At 48.2% G+C, this 21292-nt stretch overlaps 1 protein-coding gene across 1 annotated transcript in view; it reads left to right on the top strand.

The window, feature by feature from the left end:
- The window catches only part of CARMIL3 (capping protein regulator and myosin 1 linker 3), a 1019681-nt gene that overhangs the window by 366969 nt on the left and 631420 nt on the right, over window positions 1-21292 (top strand). Inside the window, exon 5 of the mRNA XM_078644900.1 lies at window positions 14393-14514. Coding sequence (XP_078501026.1) covers window positions 14393-14514 — 122 coding nt within the window. The remainder of the gene's footprint in view (window positions 1-14392; window positions 14515-21292) is intronic.

The following is a 21292-nucleotide window of genomic DNA, read 5'->3' as shown; positions in this document are numbered from 1 at the left end:
CGCACTGAAAACAGTGCCACAGGCCATTATCGATTCGTTATTTACCATGTAATTCTATTGCATGGTAAATAACGAATACCTGTGTACATACCTGTGCCATGTGGCACACATACATGCCCAAAGGGCATGTATGTGTGTCCCATGGCACACAAGCCAAAATCAGGGGTGCAACAGGGTGTCAAAGTGACACCCTGTCACGCTTGCAAAATCGATAATTTTACCGAATCGGTATTTACCGATTCGGTAATTGACATTGATTCCAATGGGCCTGTAGGCCCATAGGAATCAATGGCAATTACCGAATCGGTAAATACCGATTCGGTAATTACCGAATCATACAGATTCGGTAAAAATTACAGAATTTTTACCTACATCTGATTTACCGAATCTAGAATACCGAATCGGTAAAATTCTGTATTCTAGAGTCGGTAAATCAGATTTACCTACATCTGGGCCTAAAGACTTTCTAAAGAAGGCTAGAACATGTCTGAATCCTATACAAATGGTGAGTTTAGACTATGTGGTATCAATGTGGTATCCTCATCCTTCTACCTCCTAAGGAAAATCAAGTAGCTTATGCCCTATCTCCCGGCTTCGGCGGGAAAGACCCTTGTTACCACCCTGATCTTCTCTAAGATCGACTAATGTAATGCCCTCCTCCTTAATGCCCAAGAGAAGGTCCTGAACAAGGTTCAGTCGGTTCATAATGCTGCCGCTAGGGTCTTACTCGGCATTCCTAAATTTAAATCCATCACCAACGCCATCCGGCATCTTCATTGGCTTCGGGTTAGAAATCCGATTAAGTTCAAGGCCCTTTGCATCGCCTATAAGGCCATCCACAACGCAGGGCCTCAGATCCTTAAAAAGGCCTTTCATATATACGCCCCCTCAAGAATGCTCCGTTCCTCCATGGCCCTTTGTTTACCAGTTCCTCGCACAAAAACCTCCTCTTGGGGAGATAGACGCTTTCTTGTTGCCACCGCCAGACTCTGGCATAACCTTCCCCTCTCCATTAAAAGCAGCCCCACTCTCTTAATCTTTAGGAAACATTTAAAGACCTGGCTATTCAATCAGTGAGTCTCACTAGCACTTCTTGTCTGGATTACAGTCCTCATGCGCCGAGACACCCCAGGATATTTGTGCGCAATACAAATTTCATAAACGTAAACATAAACATAAACATATGTGGACTCTACAACAGGGGCCCGGTATGAAGATCCTCACAGGGATCGCCAATATTGTTTACATTCTGACAGGAAGGTAAAGGATTGCAAAATCATTTGATTTTCTTTTTACAAAGGCTCTAAAAGCCAAAATCAGGGCACAGCAAGTGGCCTGGAATTAGTGGTAAAGAAGGCCTACAAGCTTGTGCTCTAGCATGGTCATCCTGCAGCGGCGTGAGCATGGGTTGTGTGTGAGGGGGATGGAGGGAGCGTGAATAGAAATAAGCCGTGGTGGTGCCTCATACCTTCCAACACCCATCGGGTGCACCCCATGTTGATTTCTGCCTGTGGCGGCTAGTAGAGCTGGTAGAATTCTGTGGCCAAGGGGTGGGGGCTTCCTGATTTGCTTCCACCACCACATGAGGCTGAAAGCGCATGTGTTAGAGCCTGTGAACACAATGCGTATAAGGTCATGTCAGGGGCACTCAGACCTCCCTGCTGGAATGGTAGAGTCAGTGTTTCCCAAGGAATCCATGACTGCCTACCAGCCCAGACTAGGGCTACAAGGTTGGTACGAAGACGCTGGAGGAAAACTATGGTCAGCAGTATCAGCAGGTTGAGGAATAGAGCCAAGAATTTGGGTAATACCACCATTTTCATACTTGCAATTCTCCGTGTGACAGACAGAGGATTCCAAGTCCCGGCGAGTATCTGCTCCACCAGCCATGTCATGGCTTGGCCATAATGGACTCTCCAGAGCTCATCCAGGTCTCGGCTGAGCCATATTCCCAGGTACCGTACTGGTGCTGCGGCCCATTGCAACAGGTATTCTAATTCGAATGCCAGCGTGTTCACATGGCGAGGGGGAATAAAATAGATTTAGCCCAGTTGATGTGGCTTCCTGAGTAACCACCAAATCTGATGACTTTGCAAATGACCTGGGCAAGGTTAGTTTGGAGCTCGCAGACATGCAACGTGACATTGCCGCACTCCCCAAGGAATCGGTCATCCCATTGATTCTGAGGTTGGCTGGTCGGGAGACATACAGAAGACATATCAGTCTGACAAAGCGCAAGCTTGAGCCCAAGGTGTGCAAGGATTCAGAATTAATATGGTCACTCTAAGGAGTCGAACGACTTTGTGGTATTAAGCAAGTTAGCAATCGCAGCAAGCTGGGGGACTACAGTGTGCATGCAGGTTGCGCGCTGTGGACTGACCTGCCACGAATCCTGACTGAGGTGAATGGATAATTTCAGATAGCGGTGGTGAGGAGGCAATTCTTGAGGAGCTTAGCAAATATTTTATTATCTATGTTGCTCAGGGAAAGCGGCTGATACGAGTCGTGTTGGTTCACTGGCAGGTTCGGGTTGAGTACCGCAACTAGAACCGTTTCATGCAGAGATCTAAAAGGAAGTGGTGAGGCCATCGAGACCTGGTGCTTTGTCACTGGGAAGACCCTGTATGACTGGGAGGATTTCCTCCACCGTTAATGGAGAGTCCAGGTAGAGACAGTGGGCTTGGTCCAGCCATAACAGCTGATTAGTCTCTAGATAGGTCACCAGTTCCTCCCCGTTTGGGGCCTTTGAGGCACTGTAGATCCAAGAATGAAAGGAGGTCATAGTTTGTAACAACCCAGCAAGGGTAGTCTGCCACTCTTGGTGCTCATCAATAAGCTCCACAACATGGGCCAAAGCCCAAGGTATGCTCAGCATGTTTGCTTGTGTCTTCCCGGGGCAGTTACCTTCTCCTCAGTGGCGCGCAGTTGCCTAGTGGTACAAATATTGTGTCTCTCTATGAGCCTCCTCGACGTATTCCAAAAGTTTCACGCAATTAACCAACATAGTAGAGGCACTTCTTGTAGCATAACATTCCAATTCAAGGGACCAGAAGTCATGTTCAAGCATAGCAAGTTGCGTCTGAAGCGCCTTAAGGATAACCGACTGCTTCACAGTGCAAGTGCTACGGATTACAAGCTTGAAAGCCTCCAACAGTGTCGATGGGAAGGATATCAACTACTCATTTGTAGCAAGATAGTCAATGATCGTAGTTCGGACCACGTCTCGGAAGAGCGCATCACGCAGATTGCCAGTAGCCAAGCACTAGGTGAAAGCCCATTTGGTGGCAGTGGCGAAGAAATTTTTAGCAGGACAGGGGCATGGTTTGATAGGGTCCTGGACAAATGTATAGCAGTGGCAGTTCATGTGAGGACATCATGAGTGAATAACCAATAGTCTATGCGTGACCATGTGCCACTGTAACGCAAGTGCTTTCAGTGGTAGAGTCACTCGCCAAACATTGGTGAGGCAGTTATCGGTCATGAGTATGTGAAATTGTACCAATTGGGACGCCAAGAGGCACCAGAGTGGTCCACATCCTGATCGAGTACCACATTGAAATTGCCTACCCAGATTACTGCGTCTGGACCTTTGACAGTGATCAGATGCCACACTTCGGTGAAGAACTCTGGGTTATCAGTGTTGGGGTTGTAAATCGATGACAGGCTGCCTATGAAGTGTGCCAGGGAGTAGGACCTATCTGCCACAAGCATTGTATACAGTGTAAAGCAGGTACCATGGCAGATGCTTGCACAGGAGTATGGCTTGCCCCCTGGTGTAGTAGAGTAGAGAGAGATCTGTGTCATTATGCACCACCCCGAGTTCTAGTCGGGGTGGGCAGTCGTCCAATGTCTATGCGGTGCCTATTAAGGTAGGCATAAACTAGCATGGCCTTCCGCTGGTCATTTAACCAGCAGACATTCCAGGTCAGGCATCTAGTAGTGGTCATGGCATCACTAAGGGGGGTTGGCGTGTGTGCATGAAGGCAGGCCGAGCGCGACCCGTCAGCTGCCTGGTGCGATGACGCAGTGTGGTGCTGTGCCAAGCGAAGAGCATGTTGAAGGTAAACGTGAAAATATAACCCAATAAACAAAACCACCTGCCACCCACTACAATCCCTAAACTCCCACTCCCCACCCAAATCCACATCCCCAAAAACATCAAACAGAAAAGGAATCATCCTTTGAGGTGTTGGAGAGCAATTGACACAGTCAGAAGCTAACCAGGTGGCCGATGTGGTACAAGGCACCTAAGATAGAGTCAGTATGGGCTCCCAAAAATACATATATAGAATAGCCAAAAGGTGAAGGCAGGAATGAGATGTCTGCCACTCTTACTGGCAAGGGGTTAGCAGCAGTCCAGGTGCAGCCAATGACCAGTGCAGTCTTCATAGGTATTATTCATTATCGCGGCTGCCATATGAATGAGGCGAGGATGCACGAGGAACTGGTTTCTGGGATGAGATTTGTCGAGAACCTTTTGGTGCAGCTTTAGCATCGGTAAAGGAGTTGGGCTTTCCATCGTGGAGTATACACAGATTTGCAGGGTATATATAGCAAGGAGTAATGTCCGCCTTCTGGAGGCGTCTTTTGGCCGGGACAAATTCTTGACTGGCCACCTGCACCACCAGCATGAATTTGGGGTAGAAGGAGACATTGTTCCCTTGGTATTGAATTGAGTGCCGCTCGCAGGCAAGCCAGAGGGCCACATCACAATCCCTGTAATTTAGAAGATTAGTGACTATTGGTCGAGCCGGGTGAGGGTGTGGGCCCAGAGAAGTCTATGTGCCAGTTCAACAATAAAGACCAAGACATAGAGTATGAAGGTACTTCAGAAACCTTAATAAAATTGCAAATAAGAGTTTGATCACACTCTAGGCACTTTTTAGGGTCAACACTGGGTGTAAAATGCTCAGATTCTGAGGAACCTCCATGAAAATTTCATAAGAAGTCATCCGAGATGCCAACTTGCCCCATGAGGTAGTCATGCTGGCTGAAAAGAATCCATCAAAGTCAGCTCACAAGCCAACCTCTGAGCCGGCCTCACATAAAAAGAAGATTTGTGCGGAACCATTGCTGAAAAAAATGCTAACATTTCTACCAGCAACAAAGCCTGTATCAGCTTCTATATGTATAATGACTCTACCTTCATGCCAACATTGCCAGATCTTCATTAACGATGACTTCTTGATCATCATGTAAGAAAACATTGATGTTTACACCGATAAATGACTGCTTCTGCAACAACGCCATCTACAACAGTCTCCAGGGCATTTCCATGACCAACTTTCTAGATGACCATGACACCACCAACAACAGTACTGTCTTTGGTGGCTCAGTCGATGAAACAGGCTTTCCAATCTGCCTGAACAAGCGTTACCAAATAAGGTGTCCCCATGTCAATTACAACGGCTTCAGAAGGGATGGATGATGATGTCAGTGATGTTAATAAGAAAAACAAAGGTCCCAAGCTAGAAAGAATAACAAACTAGTATTATATAGACCACAATAGGCTGCTATATGTTTTCCTTGCCCAGCCGGACAGGGAATTTATTATAAATCAATTCAAGTGTTTAAGAGTTTAAATACATTTTCGCAACAAACAATTTTTGCAGTAAGGCACAGTCCTGCGCCGTACTGGAAGGTTGAGAATAGAGAGGAAAGGAAATGAAAGGAAAGGTTCTTCAGGCAAAAAAGAAATGAGCGATCTGGGCACTGTAAGAATCAAAATTATCACTGTTTCCCAAAGCAGTACATAAACACAATAATATACAGTGGTCAACAGTATGTCTACTAAAAGAAGTCGACGTTTCGATCCCGTGCTCTAATTAAAAGGGATCATCTTCAGGACTTAGCAAAATATTTGCCTGGTTAAACAATATATACGCCTGTTAGGGAAGAAAACAGGGAAGAGAGAACAAAAAATAAAAACAGTGATGTTAATAGCTCTTCGGACCCACCTTAAGTCCAAAACTATTAAAGGTAAAATACGAAGATCCAGATGAAAAGGAATATAGGGATATGGAGGATTTGTTCTTCACAGATCTTGTCTCAGTGTTTATCCTTCCATCAATGCCTCTTATCAGTCTTTTGAAGAACATCGTGATGACTTGTGAACATACTAGGCAAGTATCACAAGGATCTATGAGCCAGGATCCTATAACTTTAGTGAACGATCTATAGCTTATGTTTGCAGATTACTACAATCATTTCCTGGAATCCACAACATCTGAGAATAGAAGACAGCCTTTGACACCTATGTCTCCATCTCACTGACAGCCTTACACAAGACTGACAACTTCACCTGCTCTACTACGTGTGCTTTCTATATATGGTCCTTAATTCTTTGCCTCAGTGCTCACCATTGTAAACTCAGCCTGTACCACCAACTCGAGATAGCCCATATTTTGATAACCATCAGGAAGAACATGCCTTAATACACTGGCCTAGTTTGGAAAAATTGTTCACCCATTTCAGGAGATGTCACTCCCCCTACAAAAGATTCTTCACCAGATTGCAGATTTCCACAATTTCCGTGACATAGCATCAAAAAAATTTGACTTAATAGTGCCATCAAAGGAAACAATACTTCCCTTTGACTTTAAGGAATCAACAAGAAAGTCAGTCGCGGCTAAACTAATCATATTTAGTCTGAGGGCCTTAATGATGAAAAACCCAGCTACTATAGTGAGGGTAATCCCCATCCTTGACAAGAAGTATAAGGTGCTCGAAAATACTCCAGCTTGCCTCACCATCCAGTAACCTGACATCACCATGCACTGTGCCTCTCGAGGCCGGGTCACCCCCTTGCTCCCTCGCCTGCTGACCTGATAGCCAGCCAGCCTCCTTGCCAGCCAGCCTCCTTGCCTGCCTGCCTGCCTGCCGACACCGTCGCCCCCCCAGCACCCCCGAGCGGCCCAGCCTCTGCTGAGCCGCCCGCTCGCCGCTCGCCACTTTTTCCCGCCGCTGGCCCCCTGCGGCCCCGCCCACCACCGGCCCATTGGCCCAGCCGATCGCCCAGACCAGCAGACCCGCCCTCCCGTCCCCCTTCTTAAGGGGATTACCGTGACCACTGTGCCTCTCGAGGCCGGGTCACCCCCTTGCTCCCTCGCCTGCTGACCTGATAGCCAGCCAGCCTCCTTGCCAGCCAGCCTCCTTGCCTGCCTGCCTGCCTGCCGACACCGTCGCCCCCCCAGCACCCCCGAGCGGCCCAGCCTCTGCTGAGCCGCCCGCTCGCCGCTCGCCACTTTTTCCCGCCGCTGGCCCCCTGCGGCCCCGCCCACCACCGGCCCATTGGCCCAGCCGATCGCCCAGACCAGCAGACCCGCCCTCCCGTCCCCCTTCTTATGACGCCCCCGGAGAGACCGCACAGCGGATGCGCGCAGCGAGAGCACCGATTGAGCGCCGAAGGTGCGCCAAAGGTAAGCCCGTCTGCGCCTGTCCGCGTCTGGACCGCGCCCAGCGCCAGGACCCGTGGCCCCCACCGACGGAAGCCGACCCGACGGACCTACGACGCCACCGAACTCAACGCACTCAACACCGGCCGAACCCCGGGCTGCTGCCGAGCCACACCGAGACGCACCCACGGACCCTTCAGCTGCCACTCCTGCAACTTCACCTGCAACCGGACCCACGCCACACCAGCACCCACCAAGCCGAACTCCAGCAGCACCCACCTGAGGTGCATCCTGCTCAACACCCGCTCCGTCCACAGACACGCCGTCGAGCTCTGGAACCTGCTCGACACCACAGACCCAGACGTCGCCTTCCTCACGGAAACCTGGATGAACGCCTCCTCAGCGCCCGACATCGCCATCGCCATCCCGGACGGCTACAAGATCATCCGGAGGGACCGCGTCAACCAGACAGGAGGAGGCATCGCCATCATCCACAGGAACACCATCCGCATCACGACCAACACCGACGACAACCTCGCACCCGCCGAACACCTGCACTTCCCGATCCACGTCAACCCCAAGACCACCCTCAGAGGCACCCTCATCTACAGACCCCCGGGACCACGCACACAATTCAGCGAGGACATCGCCGACTTCGTCAGCCCGCTCGCCCTCCCCTCCGCCGACTACATCCTCCTCGGGGACCTCAACTTCCACCTGGAGAACAACAACGACCGCAACACCACCATCCTGCTGGACAACCTCGCCAACCTCGGACTCATGCAACTGGTGACCACCCCCACCCACTACGCCGGACACACACTCGACCAGATCTTCTCTTCCAGCAAGGACATCGCCTTCAGCCACGCCACGGGACTCCACTGGACGGACCACAGCTGCGTCCACTTCAGCTTCAGAAGAACCACGCTCCACCATCACCAGCAACAGGTTCCCCGCAGAAGCTGGAACAAGATCACTGCAGACCAGCTCGTTACCTCCCTGAGCAAGAACCCTCCCACCAGCACAACGAACCCCAGCCAAGCGGCCACCAACCTCACGAAATGGATCAGCGACTGCGCAGACGACCTCGCCCCTCTGAAGACCCAGCCGAGCAGACCCGGCAGCAAGAAAGCCCCATGGTTTAACGACGAACTCAAGAGCTCCAAAAAGAACTGCAGAGCACTCGAGAAAACCTGGCGCAGAGACCCAACACCGGACAACATGACTACCCTCAAGCTCGCCACCCGAAAACACCACCAACTGATCCGCGCCACCAAGAAAACCGCATTCAAGGAACGACTGGACAACAACGCACACAACAGCAAGGAACTCTTCAACATCGTGAAAGAGCTCTCCAACCCCAACGCCGGAAACAACGACATCACCCCTTCGCAAGACCTCTGCAACTCCCTCACCTCCTACTTCCACAACAAGATCGCAGACATACACAACAGCTTCAGCACTCAACCGACGCACGCCACAACCGAACCACCGCCCCCCTCCACCACCCTCCGCGCCTGGACCCCGATCAGCACCGAAGACACCATCCGCACGATGAACTCCATCCACTCCGGATCTCCGACAGACCCCTGCCCTCACCACGTCTTCAACAAGGCCGACGCTGTCATCGCACCCCACCTGCGGGACATCATCAACACCTCCTTCGACATCGCCACCTTCCCGGAGAGCTGGAAGCACGCCGAACTCAGCGCTCTACTCAAGAAACCATCAGCAGACCCTACCGACCTCAAGAACTACCGCCCCATCTCGCTGCTCCCGTTTCCGGCCAAAGTCATCGAGAAGACCGTCAACAAGCAACTGGCCGCCTTCCTCGAGACGAACGGCTCCCTCGACCTCTCGCAGTCTGGCTTCCGGGCCAACCACAGCACCGAGACCGCCCTGATCGCAGCTACAGATGACATCCGAGCCCTGCTCAACAACGGAGAAACAGCGGCCCTCATCCTCCTGGACCTCTCCGCGGCCTTCGACACTGTCTGCCACCGTACCCTAGTACAGCGCCTCAGCAACGTCGGACTCCAGGAGAAGGCACTGGAGTGGATCACCTCCTTCCTCGCCGGAAGGACACAGAGAGTCCGCCTCCCCCCGTTCAGATCAGAGGCCACCGAAGTCATCTGCGGCGTTCCTCAAGGCTCCTCGCTCAGCCCAACACTCTTCAACGTCTACATGAGACCCCTCGCAGCCATCGCACGCCAGCACAACCTGAACATCATCTCCTACGCCGACGACACCCAGCTGATCCTCTCCCTCACTAACGACCCCGCCACCGCCAGAGCCAACCTGCACGAAGGGATGACAGACGTTGCCACATGGATGTCGAACAGCCGCCTGAAACTGAACTCGGACAAGACGGAAGTCCTCATCCTGGGATCCTCACCCTCCGCCTGGGACGACTCCTGGTGGCCCCCCGCCCTGGGCAGCGCACCCAAACCCACAGACCACGCACGCAACCTGGGCTTCATCCTGGACTCCTCCCTCTCCATGACCAGACAAGTCAACGCCGTCTCCTCGTCATGCTTCAACATCCTGCGCATGCTACGTAAGATCTTCCGTTGGATCCCCACCGAGACCAGGAAGACGGTCACCCAGGCCCTCGTCACCAGCCGTCTGGACTACGGCAACTCCCTCTACGCCGGAACCACCGCCAAACTCCAGAAGAGACTCCAGCGGATCCAGAACACCTCAGCACGACTCATCCTGGACATCCCCCGCCGCAGCCACATCTCCGGACACCTGAGAGACCTGCACTGGCTCCCGGTCAACAAGAGAATCACCTTTCGGCTCCTCACCCACGCACACAAAGCCCTACACAACCAAGGACCAGGATACCTCAACAGCCGTCTCAACTTCTACGCTCCCAAACGCAAGCTTCGATTGACCAGCCACGCCCTCGCCGCCGTCCCCCGCATCCGAAGAGCCACCGCAGGAGGAAGGTCCTTCTCCTACCTGGCCGCCAAGACTTGGAACTCCCTTCCGACCCACCTCCGCCTCACCCAGGACCACCGCGCCTTCAGGAAGCAGCTCAAGACCTGGCTGTTCGAGCAGTAGCGGACCCCCTCCCCCCAGCGCCTTGAGACCCTCCGGGTGAGTAGTGCGCTATACAAATGCTCTGATTGATTGATTGATTGACTGTGCCACCTTATAGAAAGGGCAGAGGCTTGACAATGTTGGGAAAATACTTTCTGCAAGAACTGCTACATCCATCAGGGCCACCAAATCACTGGGAATCCTTGCCTCAAATGACTGACAGATGTGGTTGAATAGTGCATCATACCTGGACCATTTGACAGATGATATAAAGGCTGAGGCAAAGGCAATTCTTTGCCTCTGGTGAGAAAACATCTTTGGCAATTATTGATACAGTAGTGGGCATGACAACAGCTGGATTCCAGTAGTTGGCTGTGTCAGCTGTTTTATGCAGGGAAGACTGGTTACACTCGACTTCCTTCACACCAAAAGTAGACTGAAGGATCCTTTATGCGCCATACCTAGCCAAATCCTTGTTTGGATGGCATGTAAATGAGACTCACCAGTCTATAAATTATAATACAGACACACCAAGATCTTTAGGAATCCTTCAACAAAGACGGCAACGGCCTTTTCAAGGAGACCATGGTAGTAGGGGTCAGTACTCTTTAAGAGAAATTACAAGTCGCAGGCAAGGGATTGGGATAGTGAATCTGGGGGCCCTAGCAGAGCCCACTTCTCTCTTTGGCCTACAGTTGTGGTCTTGGGTGGCACCTAAGGTATCCCCCTGTAAATCCCTGCACCATGTGGCAGGCTGATGCCTGACACACAGTGCAGGGATTTACAGTAACTCCTGTATCTCCTATTTCTCTATGGGAGCTTTTGCTGATGCCGGTTTCTGACCACCGCACACGCTCCCATAGGGAAATGGGCGTTTGCGATCGCATCATAATTGCAGTTTCGGACTGCCGATCCGAGGTCTGTCATTTCGGAAACCGCAGTAATTTCTGTCGGAGCCAACTCTGACCGACATCATGATCAGGCTCTTAATTTGCTAACTGTTGGACTTGGCCGTTTTTGCAGGGTCATCCCTGAACTCTTTGCCTTCCTCCTAGTATTTATTCTGACTTTATCACTGCTGTACAGTGTAAAGTGCATGTGCTCTCTATGGTAAACATGGTAGGATTGGTCTGCACCTGTTTGGCATATTTAATTTACCTATCAGTCCCTTGTGAAGTGGTATCTCAGCCACCCAGGGCCAGTAAATTAAATGCTACTGGTGGGCTTGCAGCGCTGATTGCGCCACCCACCAAAGTTGCCTTTCAAACCTTTCTCAAGCCTCTGCTATTGCAGGGTCTGCGTGCGCAGTTTACTGCCGCTGTGAATTGGCACATAAAATGGGTGCCATTTCGGTGACTACCCTTGTGTGTTGCGCAAATGCTTTACACATTGCCTCTGGGATAAGCCTGACTGCTCGTGTCAAGCTACAAAGGGGGTGAGCAGGGGTTATTTTCAGTGTGTAACTCCCTTGCCCTGACTAGAGTGGTGGTTTCTGCCTGACTTAGGCGCTCGCCCTAGCCAATCAGAAATCCCATTTCTAACACTAACACATTAAAATAGTAGTTGCCACGTTAGCAAATAAGCTGGGTGAGCACGGATCAGAAGGGGACCCTGATTAGAGGCCTTTAATTGCTTGTCATCAGATGGACAGAGTGAGGCCATAATTTCGCCTCCAGAAATATTTGTTCTATGTGATCCAGTATTGCAAATGCATGTACAATCCTGAGATACAGTGTGCTGCTTAGGTGCACATGCATTTTTCAGTTCAAGTTTCGAGCGGGCACTGGTTTATCAATCTTACTCCTTGGTACTGTAAAAAAATTCTCTCAAGTGTAATGATGTAGGCAGGCCCCAATAACTACTCTGAGCCCTTGCTGTGGTTAACTCTTATTTATTGGTTATATCTATAACAATCCCCAAAGAGCGCCGAGCCTCCGCTCCAGCGCCCGCTCCGTTGCCTTGACCCACACATCTCACCATGCTCTTGGAGGCCTTCTTCCTGCAAACCTTCTCGTAGTGGCCGATTATTCCACAGAACGCACACTTGGCGCGGAACGCAGGGCACTTCCGATCGTGCGCCTCGTGCGACCAGCTCCCACACCTGTAGCATGACTTCCTGTTGCTACCCTCTTGTTTACTCGACGTGTTCGTGCTGCTTTGCCACTTGCTGGGCCCTCTTTCTGTTGGTTTCCTGTTTCGGTACTCTCTGCTAGTCCCCTCGTCATCCACTTTGTTCACCATCGTGCTGGACGCCATATCTTTTTTTGTCACTTCAGCGCATCGCCTTGCTAATTCCGCTCTCTTCACGATGACCATCACCTCCTTCAGTGTGGTGTCTCCACTAGCCCATAGCTTGTCCTGCACATTCGTGCACGTGGTATGCATCACCACCTGGTCCTTGATGAATTCCTCTTCCCAGTTGGCGTACCTGCACGTGGCTGCCAGTCGTTTCAGTGCCGCCACATACTCCTCCACTGTTTCTCCTTGCTTCTGCTTTCTCTGTTGGAAATTAAACCTATCCACCGACACGCACACCGCCGGTCTGAAGTGTTCATTGAGGTCTTCGAGCGCATGTGCGTATACGTCGTCGTCTGTGGATGTCCTCTGTTTCGGGACCAAGCTCTTGTAAATCCGGAGCCCTTCTGGGCCTAAGTTCAGTAGCAAAATGCGTTTCTTCCTCTGGGGTTTGAATACCTCCTCATTTTCATCTTCCAGTACACCTATGAAATTGTCGATGTATTCTCTCCAGTCCTCCCACTTCATGAGGGGTTCTCCTGGGCGAGGTAAGAACTGTACCGGAGCCATCGCGTAGCCTGCTTGCGCGCTCATCTTCTCGCTCTTCGCTGCAGGTAGCGATCTTACTTGGCCACGGGGACTCCCTGGTGCGTCGTCTTGTTCTTCTCCACTTGCTGGGGTTCGGGGACTGTCCGTGTCGGCCCCCTCGGCTCCTTGTGAACCCTCCAGCGCGTGCTCACCAGTCTGCTGCTCGCTGGGTGGGTCGGTCTTCTCCTGCCTTACTTCTAGGTTTCCAGGGCTTTTCCTCCCTTTTTTCCTTCCTCTGCGCCACACCCTCCGGTGTGCCGGGCTCTGCCGCGCTCTTTGGGGTACCTGTTCTCCTGCACCAGGTAGTCTTGCTCCCCTATACCTCGTGGGGTGGTCCCGAAGCTTCTGGTGCTTGCTTGTCGCATAGGGCTGAGTCAGTGGTTCTGCCTTGCTGGGGGGTCTTCAATCCCACCCTCGTCGCCACTGTAATGATGTAGGCAGGCCCCAATAACTACTCTGAGCCCTTGCTGTGGTTAACTCTTATTTATTGGTTATATCTATAACAATCCCCAAAGAGCGCCGAGCCTCCGCTCCAGCGCCCGCTCTTCCCGCTGTGGTTTTCGCGCTCTCCGCGCTAAGCCACGCCCCCAGCACCCGCAGCCAATCCTGGCCGCCTGCACGTCACGTCCGCCGACGTGCCGTGCAACGTCTAGAGCGTCTCTACATCAAGCTCCGCACAGTTGGGAAATTTAGTGATCAAGTGTTGTACTTCAGGTCGAGCCCAATCAACCACCATACCCATAGCTAGGTGCGGAAGATTTGTTACTTTATTTGGGGGTTTTGTTAAGTGCTGCAGGCCACATTGAAGCAGCCTCGAAGTCTAAGCAATGCAGGTGAGATAGTCCTCTGCTGCAGATTCCTCATGCAGATATTTCCTAACATTTGTGAAGAGGAAAGAGGGAGCATTTGATTAAAAAAATCGTGTGACGTTATTTTCCCCACTGAGTTTCATTGAAGTGAATACAATTTCAAGCGAAAGGCAGCTAAAATAAAGCCATATTGTGCTTTACACATCGCAGTCTTCCGCCTGAATTAGGTACGTTGACATGAAGGCTCTTGTAAATTTCTAAGAGACATTCAGTTTGTTTTAAAAACATGTGTTTTATTAAGTCTTTTAACGCTGTTTACAGATCTTCATTGAAACAGAAAAGACTCACTGCTCCCTGAAGCTGAATTCGACTGAGAGTGTGGATCAGGTGACCAGCTATGTCAACTTTGCTCTTTCGAAGATATTTCCAAGTCCTTCCACTGTGTAAGTACCTGGACACATACTAATTTTCAACCATCCCTCTGTAATACTGTCTTTAACGGCTTAGCAGTTACAGACATGGATTTCAACATAATTGCTTAGATCACTGGCCAATATCCAATTGTTTCATTGCTCACCAAATGTACACATGTTGGTAAAACTAGTTTGTCCATCATTTATTGATCATTTAGTGATCTTTCATTTTCATGTATTTCTTTCTGCTTAAATCTGTCTTTTGGGTCAACTATATAACTACATAAATAACATTTATGGGCAAAACCAGTAGATCCCGATATGGCACCCCAGTTTTTGGATTTACCCATGATTGTTTCTTATCAATTGTTTTTATTAAAGTTTGAAATGGTTTTTGTAAATCGTTATCTAAAATATGGCCACTTGTGCTCGTACGTGCATTTGTATGCATACAAGGTTGGCAATTTTATATATTTTTTTTGTTAAAAGTTTTGTATGTGTGTATGTATGTAGTGTTTGTATAGCAAAACCTAGCCAAGAGGCACCGGAGCGCTGTGTAAGGTCAAAGAAAAGCACATAGTCAATAAGTGTACACATGCATGGGTGACTGTCTTTAACTGGTTTTGAAACCCATCATTGCTTGGAGTTCTAACATAATGACCCCCAAGGAGTCCAAAAGACCAATGGCCAAAAACCTTGCAAAAACAATCCACGAGGGCTCTAGAAGGCTGAGATAACTTTACCCCAGAAGAGTTCGAGCTGAGAGCTGAAAGTAAGCTGGGTGAATGAAGCTGGAGTTGCCGTCTTGAACAATAATGCAGGCAAGGCTAGGAGTAAGGACTACTAAAGTGCAGAGGAATAAGGGAAAGAAAAACCATCAAAGGTTCCAGAAGAAAGGAATTGCCCCAGTTACATGACACTTCTTGGGCTCATGCATCTTGTTAGTGGATTACATTAGGTAGCACATGCGGTCTTTGCAGTGGAATCGGAAGTCTCATTTGGCTTGGCACCAGAGGAGCCTGTCAGATCACATTCTGGTGTTTGGAGGAGACTGCAAAAGACCTGCAGTGGTGGCTGCTGAATGGCTATTGGACCATTGGCAGACCCTCCTGGCTACCCCACTCAGAACGAACAGTTGTGATGGATGCATCATTGCCGCGCTGGAGAGGTTATCTGAAAGAGGCGAAGACCAGAGACCTCTGGTGGAGACCCGTCTCCACATAAACCTGCTGGAGTTGTTTGTGATTTGAATAACTCGTCAGGGGATGAATGGATGCAGGTCCTCACAGACAACATCAGTTCCATGTGGTACTGCAATGAGCAGGGCATGGTGGGGTCTTGAGCTATGTGGCAGGAGGTTCTATGCCTTTGGAACTGGCTGAGTCGTCAGGGCATCTGTCCGGTCATACAACACCTGGAAGGATCTTTAAACGCTATGATGGACCAACTCAGTCTGCATTGTCTAGAGTATAAAAATGGTGAATAGACTCAGAGGTGGTGCATGGCGTAGTTTTCTTGGGGGGAGGGGGAGTTTTATATAGCACAAAATTGACCCAAAGGTATCAGTGTACTTCAGATGAGCACCAGTTACGTTGCACACAACACATTCATTTTATTAGGCACAGGATGATTACGTGATTTGGTCAGAATCACAGAATCTTGAGCGTCCCTGCCAAAACTCAAACCTGGTTCCCCAGCTTCGAAGTCGACTGCTCTATCAGGTAGGCCACATTCTCAGTTGGAAGTTTTGTGAGAGGCGGGTCTCACACCAGACATCTTTGTTGTTTTAATATTTGATATTATATGTGGCTAATTGTAAACTCATGAATTCTGTATTTTTTTGCTCTTTTATGATTATTTTAAAACACTTGAATAAAGATTGTGATTGATTGAGTGTATGTTACTATTAACAAAATCATTAACAAGTCCAGTATCACACATGGCTAACCACTGGTACTGGTGTGAGAAAAAACTTCCAACTGCAGAGCATACTAACTGATTACATAGTGTACATAAGAAATAAAGTTAAGGTTTACATTGAGTAAAGGTATATCATTTGAAAGCTGAAACTCAAAACCAATGCAAAAGAAACAAACTTACACTCAGATTTTTTTGACTAGCCAAAAGTAGTAAACGTATTCAAAAGCGTAAATCTCTCAAATATGTATGTTATATTTGTGAATCAGACTCTGTAGAGTTGAGAAATGGGTTTCATCATTTAAACCTTAGTCTTAGTAACTTTGAGTAAAATGTATTGATCTAAGCCACAGTTCCAAAGAAAATACAGACATCATACTGACACATGCCTGTGATGTTAGTAGTGACTTATTTGAAGAAGACTCATCATAGTCATTTTTAAATTAAAATTATTAAATAGTAAAACAAAATAACATAACTGATAGACTGGTGAATCAACCCACAGAAATCAATACGTATTTCCTTTGATAATATTTGATTCCAGGTACCTAGTGTTTGCAGTACTGGGCCTAGAGGCCCATAGGAATCAATGGAAATTGCATGCGCAATGCACACACACATGCCCCATGTGTGGAACATAGAACTTTAAAAGTTTTTTTGGGGTGCATTGTATTTAGGGAATCGTAATTAGCGATTCCCTAAATACAATCTCAATTTAAGTAATCGCAAATATTGCAATTACTTAAATAGCGATTATTGCATTTGGGAATGCAAAAATTACGGTCGCAAAGGGGCAGACTCTGCGAATCTGCCCCTTTGCGACTTTTAAAATATTCACTGATGCATGTCCTCCTACATCTCCCCCCTTCTTAAATTAAAATATTTAAACAACAGTAAGTTTAATATTTCTTTGATAAGTCATCTTGGTGCTTGCACTGTTTGGCCATGTTGTGTGGTCTGAGGTGTTTGAGGTGCATCCTGAGTGGACACCGAGGCCACAGGATCTGAATTTGATATGGGCCATCAGGTAGGGCAACCCCATCCATGATTACAGGGGCCGATGAATGGCGAGATAGTTGTCTGAAATGTGATGAATTCCTTGTGATGGACATTCTGTTGAGGACGAGTTCCTGAGTTCTCCGGCGTTGATCAGCATACGTCTTTGTTTTACGTTTTCGAACAGCGTAAATAGCACAAACCTTGTCAGCAGTCTGAGTTCATTCATGGGTCCACTGTGGTAATTTGGTTCTTATAGCTCTCCTAAACTGCGGTTGGCAGGACTCTCACCAGTGGTGGCGTGTGAAGTTCAATTATAGGCATGGAGGCTTGTCATAAGGCTTGACTACGCTCAATCCCCTCCATCGATGCACATTAAATCACTCTCTTCAGGGTGCCCATAAATCGTTCTATGACACAGTTAGCTAGGGGCTACAAGGGTGTACTCTTCGATGCTTGACATTGAGTCTAGCTAGAAACTCCACGAACTCCTTGCTATTGAACGGTGGGACATTGTCAGATTTAAGGATGTCTGGGAATCCCCATGCTGTAAAGTTGGTGTTGATTACATATCCTCCACTAAAGTAAAACAGGAATACTCGTCAGTGACTACTATGCCCATTCGCTAGGGGTTCCACAGAAATCAATAGCTACTTTTTCCCACGCACATGCAGGAAGATCAGACACGGTCAGTGGATGCTGGGTCACTTTAGAGGAAAGTTAATTATTTAGGTGGAATCCTTTGGTTCCCTTTCAACTTGCTCGTCCAAGCGCGGAAACCATGCTCGATCATTCAGGGTTCTTTCGGTGGCGACAATGCCACGATGTCCTTCGTGAGCAAGTTCATTCACTTGCTGTCAGAGACTCTCGTGTATGACGATCCATGAGCCTTTCAACACAATGCCTTCTTTAGTGACAGACAGTCAATCCTGTACATTCTTGAACTTTTGAAATTCAACATCATCACTTAGAGGTTGAATGCTTTATCTCCATGTCAGAGCTAAAATATTGTCTTTACGGTCAAGCATGTCTTTATCGGCATTTGTAGCAGCAAATCTGTTCAATGGATAAGGCTGCGGGCATGCTGGACCTTACAATTAAGTTAATGTACTCTTCAGCTGTTTTCGATGTCGAGTTGCACCGATGTAAGGTTCCTGCAGGGTTTTGGGTCTTACCTGGCTTATGCACACTTCTATAGTCGTACTCCTGTAAATGCAAACCCCAACTCTTGATGCAATGGGGATTCTTAGCTTTTGGGTTTCCTAATATGGTGAGCAGTGCTTGGTGATCTGTCAAAATCGTGACATATTTTCTATAAAGAAACACATGAAAGTGTTTGCAGGCTCACATCACAGCCAGACTCTCTTTTCTGGCTGAGAATAGGCACGTTCTGTATCAGTCTTCGGTTAGCATACGCCACAATGTGTCCCTGAGCATTTGGTTGTCCATTATGCTGAGCAAGGATTGCTCCCAGACCTACGGGTCTCGCTTCTACAGTAATCTCAGTGTGCAGTTTAGGATCAAAGTAAATCATCTCAGTGGCACTTTCACTAGCATGCGCTATCCTTTTGAAGCTCTGTCGCATACAGAGGAACATCGTAACTGGCCATTTAGTTTAGCTTGGTCTCTCAATGGGGCACTCACTGAGGCAAAGTCACGAATGTACCTTGACTAATAGCTGGCCATGCCCAAGAAGGTGTATCGTAGTATGGTGACATCTTGTGGGGGTTGGGTGTCCGACAGTGCTTTGTCTTTATCCAGGTCAGGAGTCATTACACCATCAAAGAAAATTTGTCCAAGGAACTTGAGAGTGGTTTTGTGAAATTCACACTTTTCTGCATTTAGAATGGGACCTGCATCTGTAAGTAACTGGCACAATTGTTTGAGCACCTTATCATGCTCCTTCTGTTTTCTCCCAAATACCAATCTATCATCACTGTAATTAAAAGCATGGTTAATAGGTTGAATTATTCTATTTATGATATCTTGGAAAATTTCTGCAGCAGATGACACTTCAAAACTCAATCTTTTGTATCTAAACAACCTAACATGAGTTGAAAAAGTGGTAATGTACCTACAGTTTTCTTCCAATTAGTGTTGATGGTATCCCTTGTTCAGGCCACGATGGGGGAAAACTTTGGCTCCGTTCAGCTGCATGATCATATCTGCAATCTGCGAACTCGGATGCCTTTCTCTCTCTCGATTGCTTTGTTGTCCTGGTGCAAATCCACGTAAATGCGCACTGCACCTCCACTATTCTTTTTTGGCACTAACGCTATGGGCGATATCCATGTGTGGGACCAGTAGAGCGCTCGATGATGTCATGCTTCAGCAGAGTTTCTAGTTCCTTTTTGACCACTTCTTGCCGGTGAAATGCTAATCTGTGGTGTCGCTGTGCAACAGGCCAGATGTCTTAATTGATGTGACATTGCACCTTCAGTGTCTTGAGCTGTCCTAGACCATGAAATAAAGAAGGGAACTGACTCACAATCTCAGATTGTGTATGTAGGTTAGAATTGATAGATATTAGTCCTATATTAGCAGTAGTTACAAAACTGAGTAGACATGCACTGGACGAAGTACCTTGAAGAACGTGAACTTGGGCTTGCACAGGCGTCTTTTCATGCAGACTCTGCAACGGTGTTGTAGCAGCCCATGTGTTAACCCTTGTGTTTCACGTGCTGGGTCATGGTATGGGTGACACAATGTTAAACTGTATGACTAGAATGATGTTGATCGATGCACCACTGTCACAAAGTTTATAGGGGCAACTGTTGAGACCTTCAGTGTGATCTTGGGTCAGTGTCCATATGAATTATTTTGTTTTATTGACTCACTTGTTTTTTGTTCGTCTTCTTTGCAAGCAGCAATGTGTGCATGTATCTTTTTGTCAGATATGATCATCGCATATTTAACCATTGTTGGATTAGCTTGGTGATGATCAACTGCATTTAGGCAATGAGGGATTGACCATCAGGAGTTAAGTAGCAGCTAACATACTAAGCCTCAAAACCCTGTGTGGAGTTGGACCAGGGCCAATGATGACCACCTACATGGAGAGATGGCTAATGATGGTAAGTGAAGAAGCTGAGACCAATGTGTACATAACACTTGACATATGGAGACAAGAGGGAATAGGGATTAACTGAACACTATCACTGGGCCTACACCATCTTCTTCCAAATGAACACAAATAGTGGTGTGAGGGTGGAAGTGTGGTCTGTGGACCCCATGCCAGTATCAAAGATCTCACCTGGATTTTCAACGGGAGCAAGAGGAGGTTACAATGCAAGGTCCAACCTCCCTATCGAACGAGACGGCCCAACGAAATCAAATCCAATCCCGATCGACGGGGAAGAGTGGAAGGGAAGAGAAAAATTGAATGTGTCCACAGATGACTGTGCTGCAGGAGGTTTGTCTATCGGGACCCGTCTCTGGCTCTCCCCATGATAAGATAAATTACACTATCAGAATAGTGCCTAGACATATACAGCTTAGCTTCTTCCTAAATGCATATGACCATTAGAAGTCTCAGTACCTGTTGAAACCCCCCCTCTTCCTTCTACTGAGGTGATATGAGGTCAACTGGCAGGGCCACCGTATCTAAGTGGGAAAGAAAGAAAGGTAGTTAGGAATCAACGTTACCCAAAGTGGTTCCTGACTCATAAGGTATACATTACAGTGACCTATTTTATAATATCTTAATGCCTTTTATAGCACAGGTTCATCACAGAATGGCAGAGTAAACAAATATAAAGAAAGAGAAAAAATATTCAATACAAATAAAGTGCATCACATCATGCACCTATTTTCAAGAAGTCCTAGATCATGTGCAGGTTCCCATCTCTGGTCATCAGAAGGAGGTCATAAGGCTCACTGCAATATGATCATTCAG

The sequence above is a fragment of the Lissotriton helveticus genome, chromosome 5_1 (assembly GCF_964261635.1).
Source record: "Lissotriton helveticus chromosome 5_1, aLisHel1.1, whole genome shotgun sequence".
NCBI classification, from domain to species: domain Eukaryota; kingdom Metazoa; phylum Chordata; class Amphibia; order Caudata; family Salamandridae; genus Lissotriton; species Lissotriton helveticus.
This window is presented reverse-complemented; position numbering and strand designations above follow the sequence as displayed.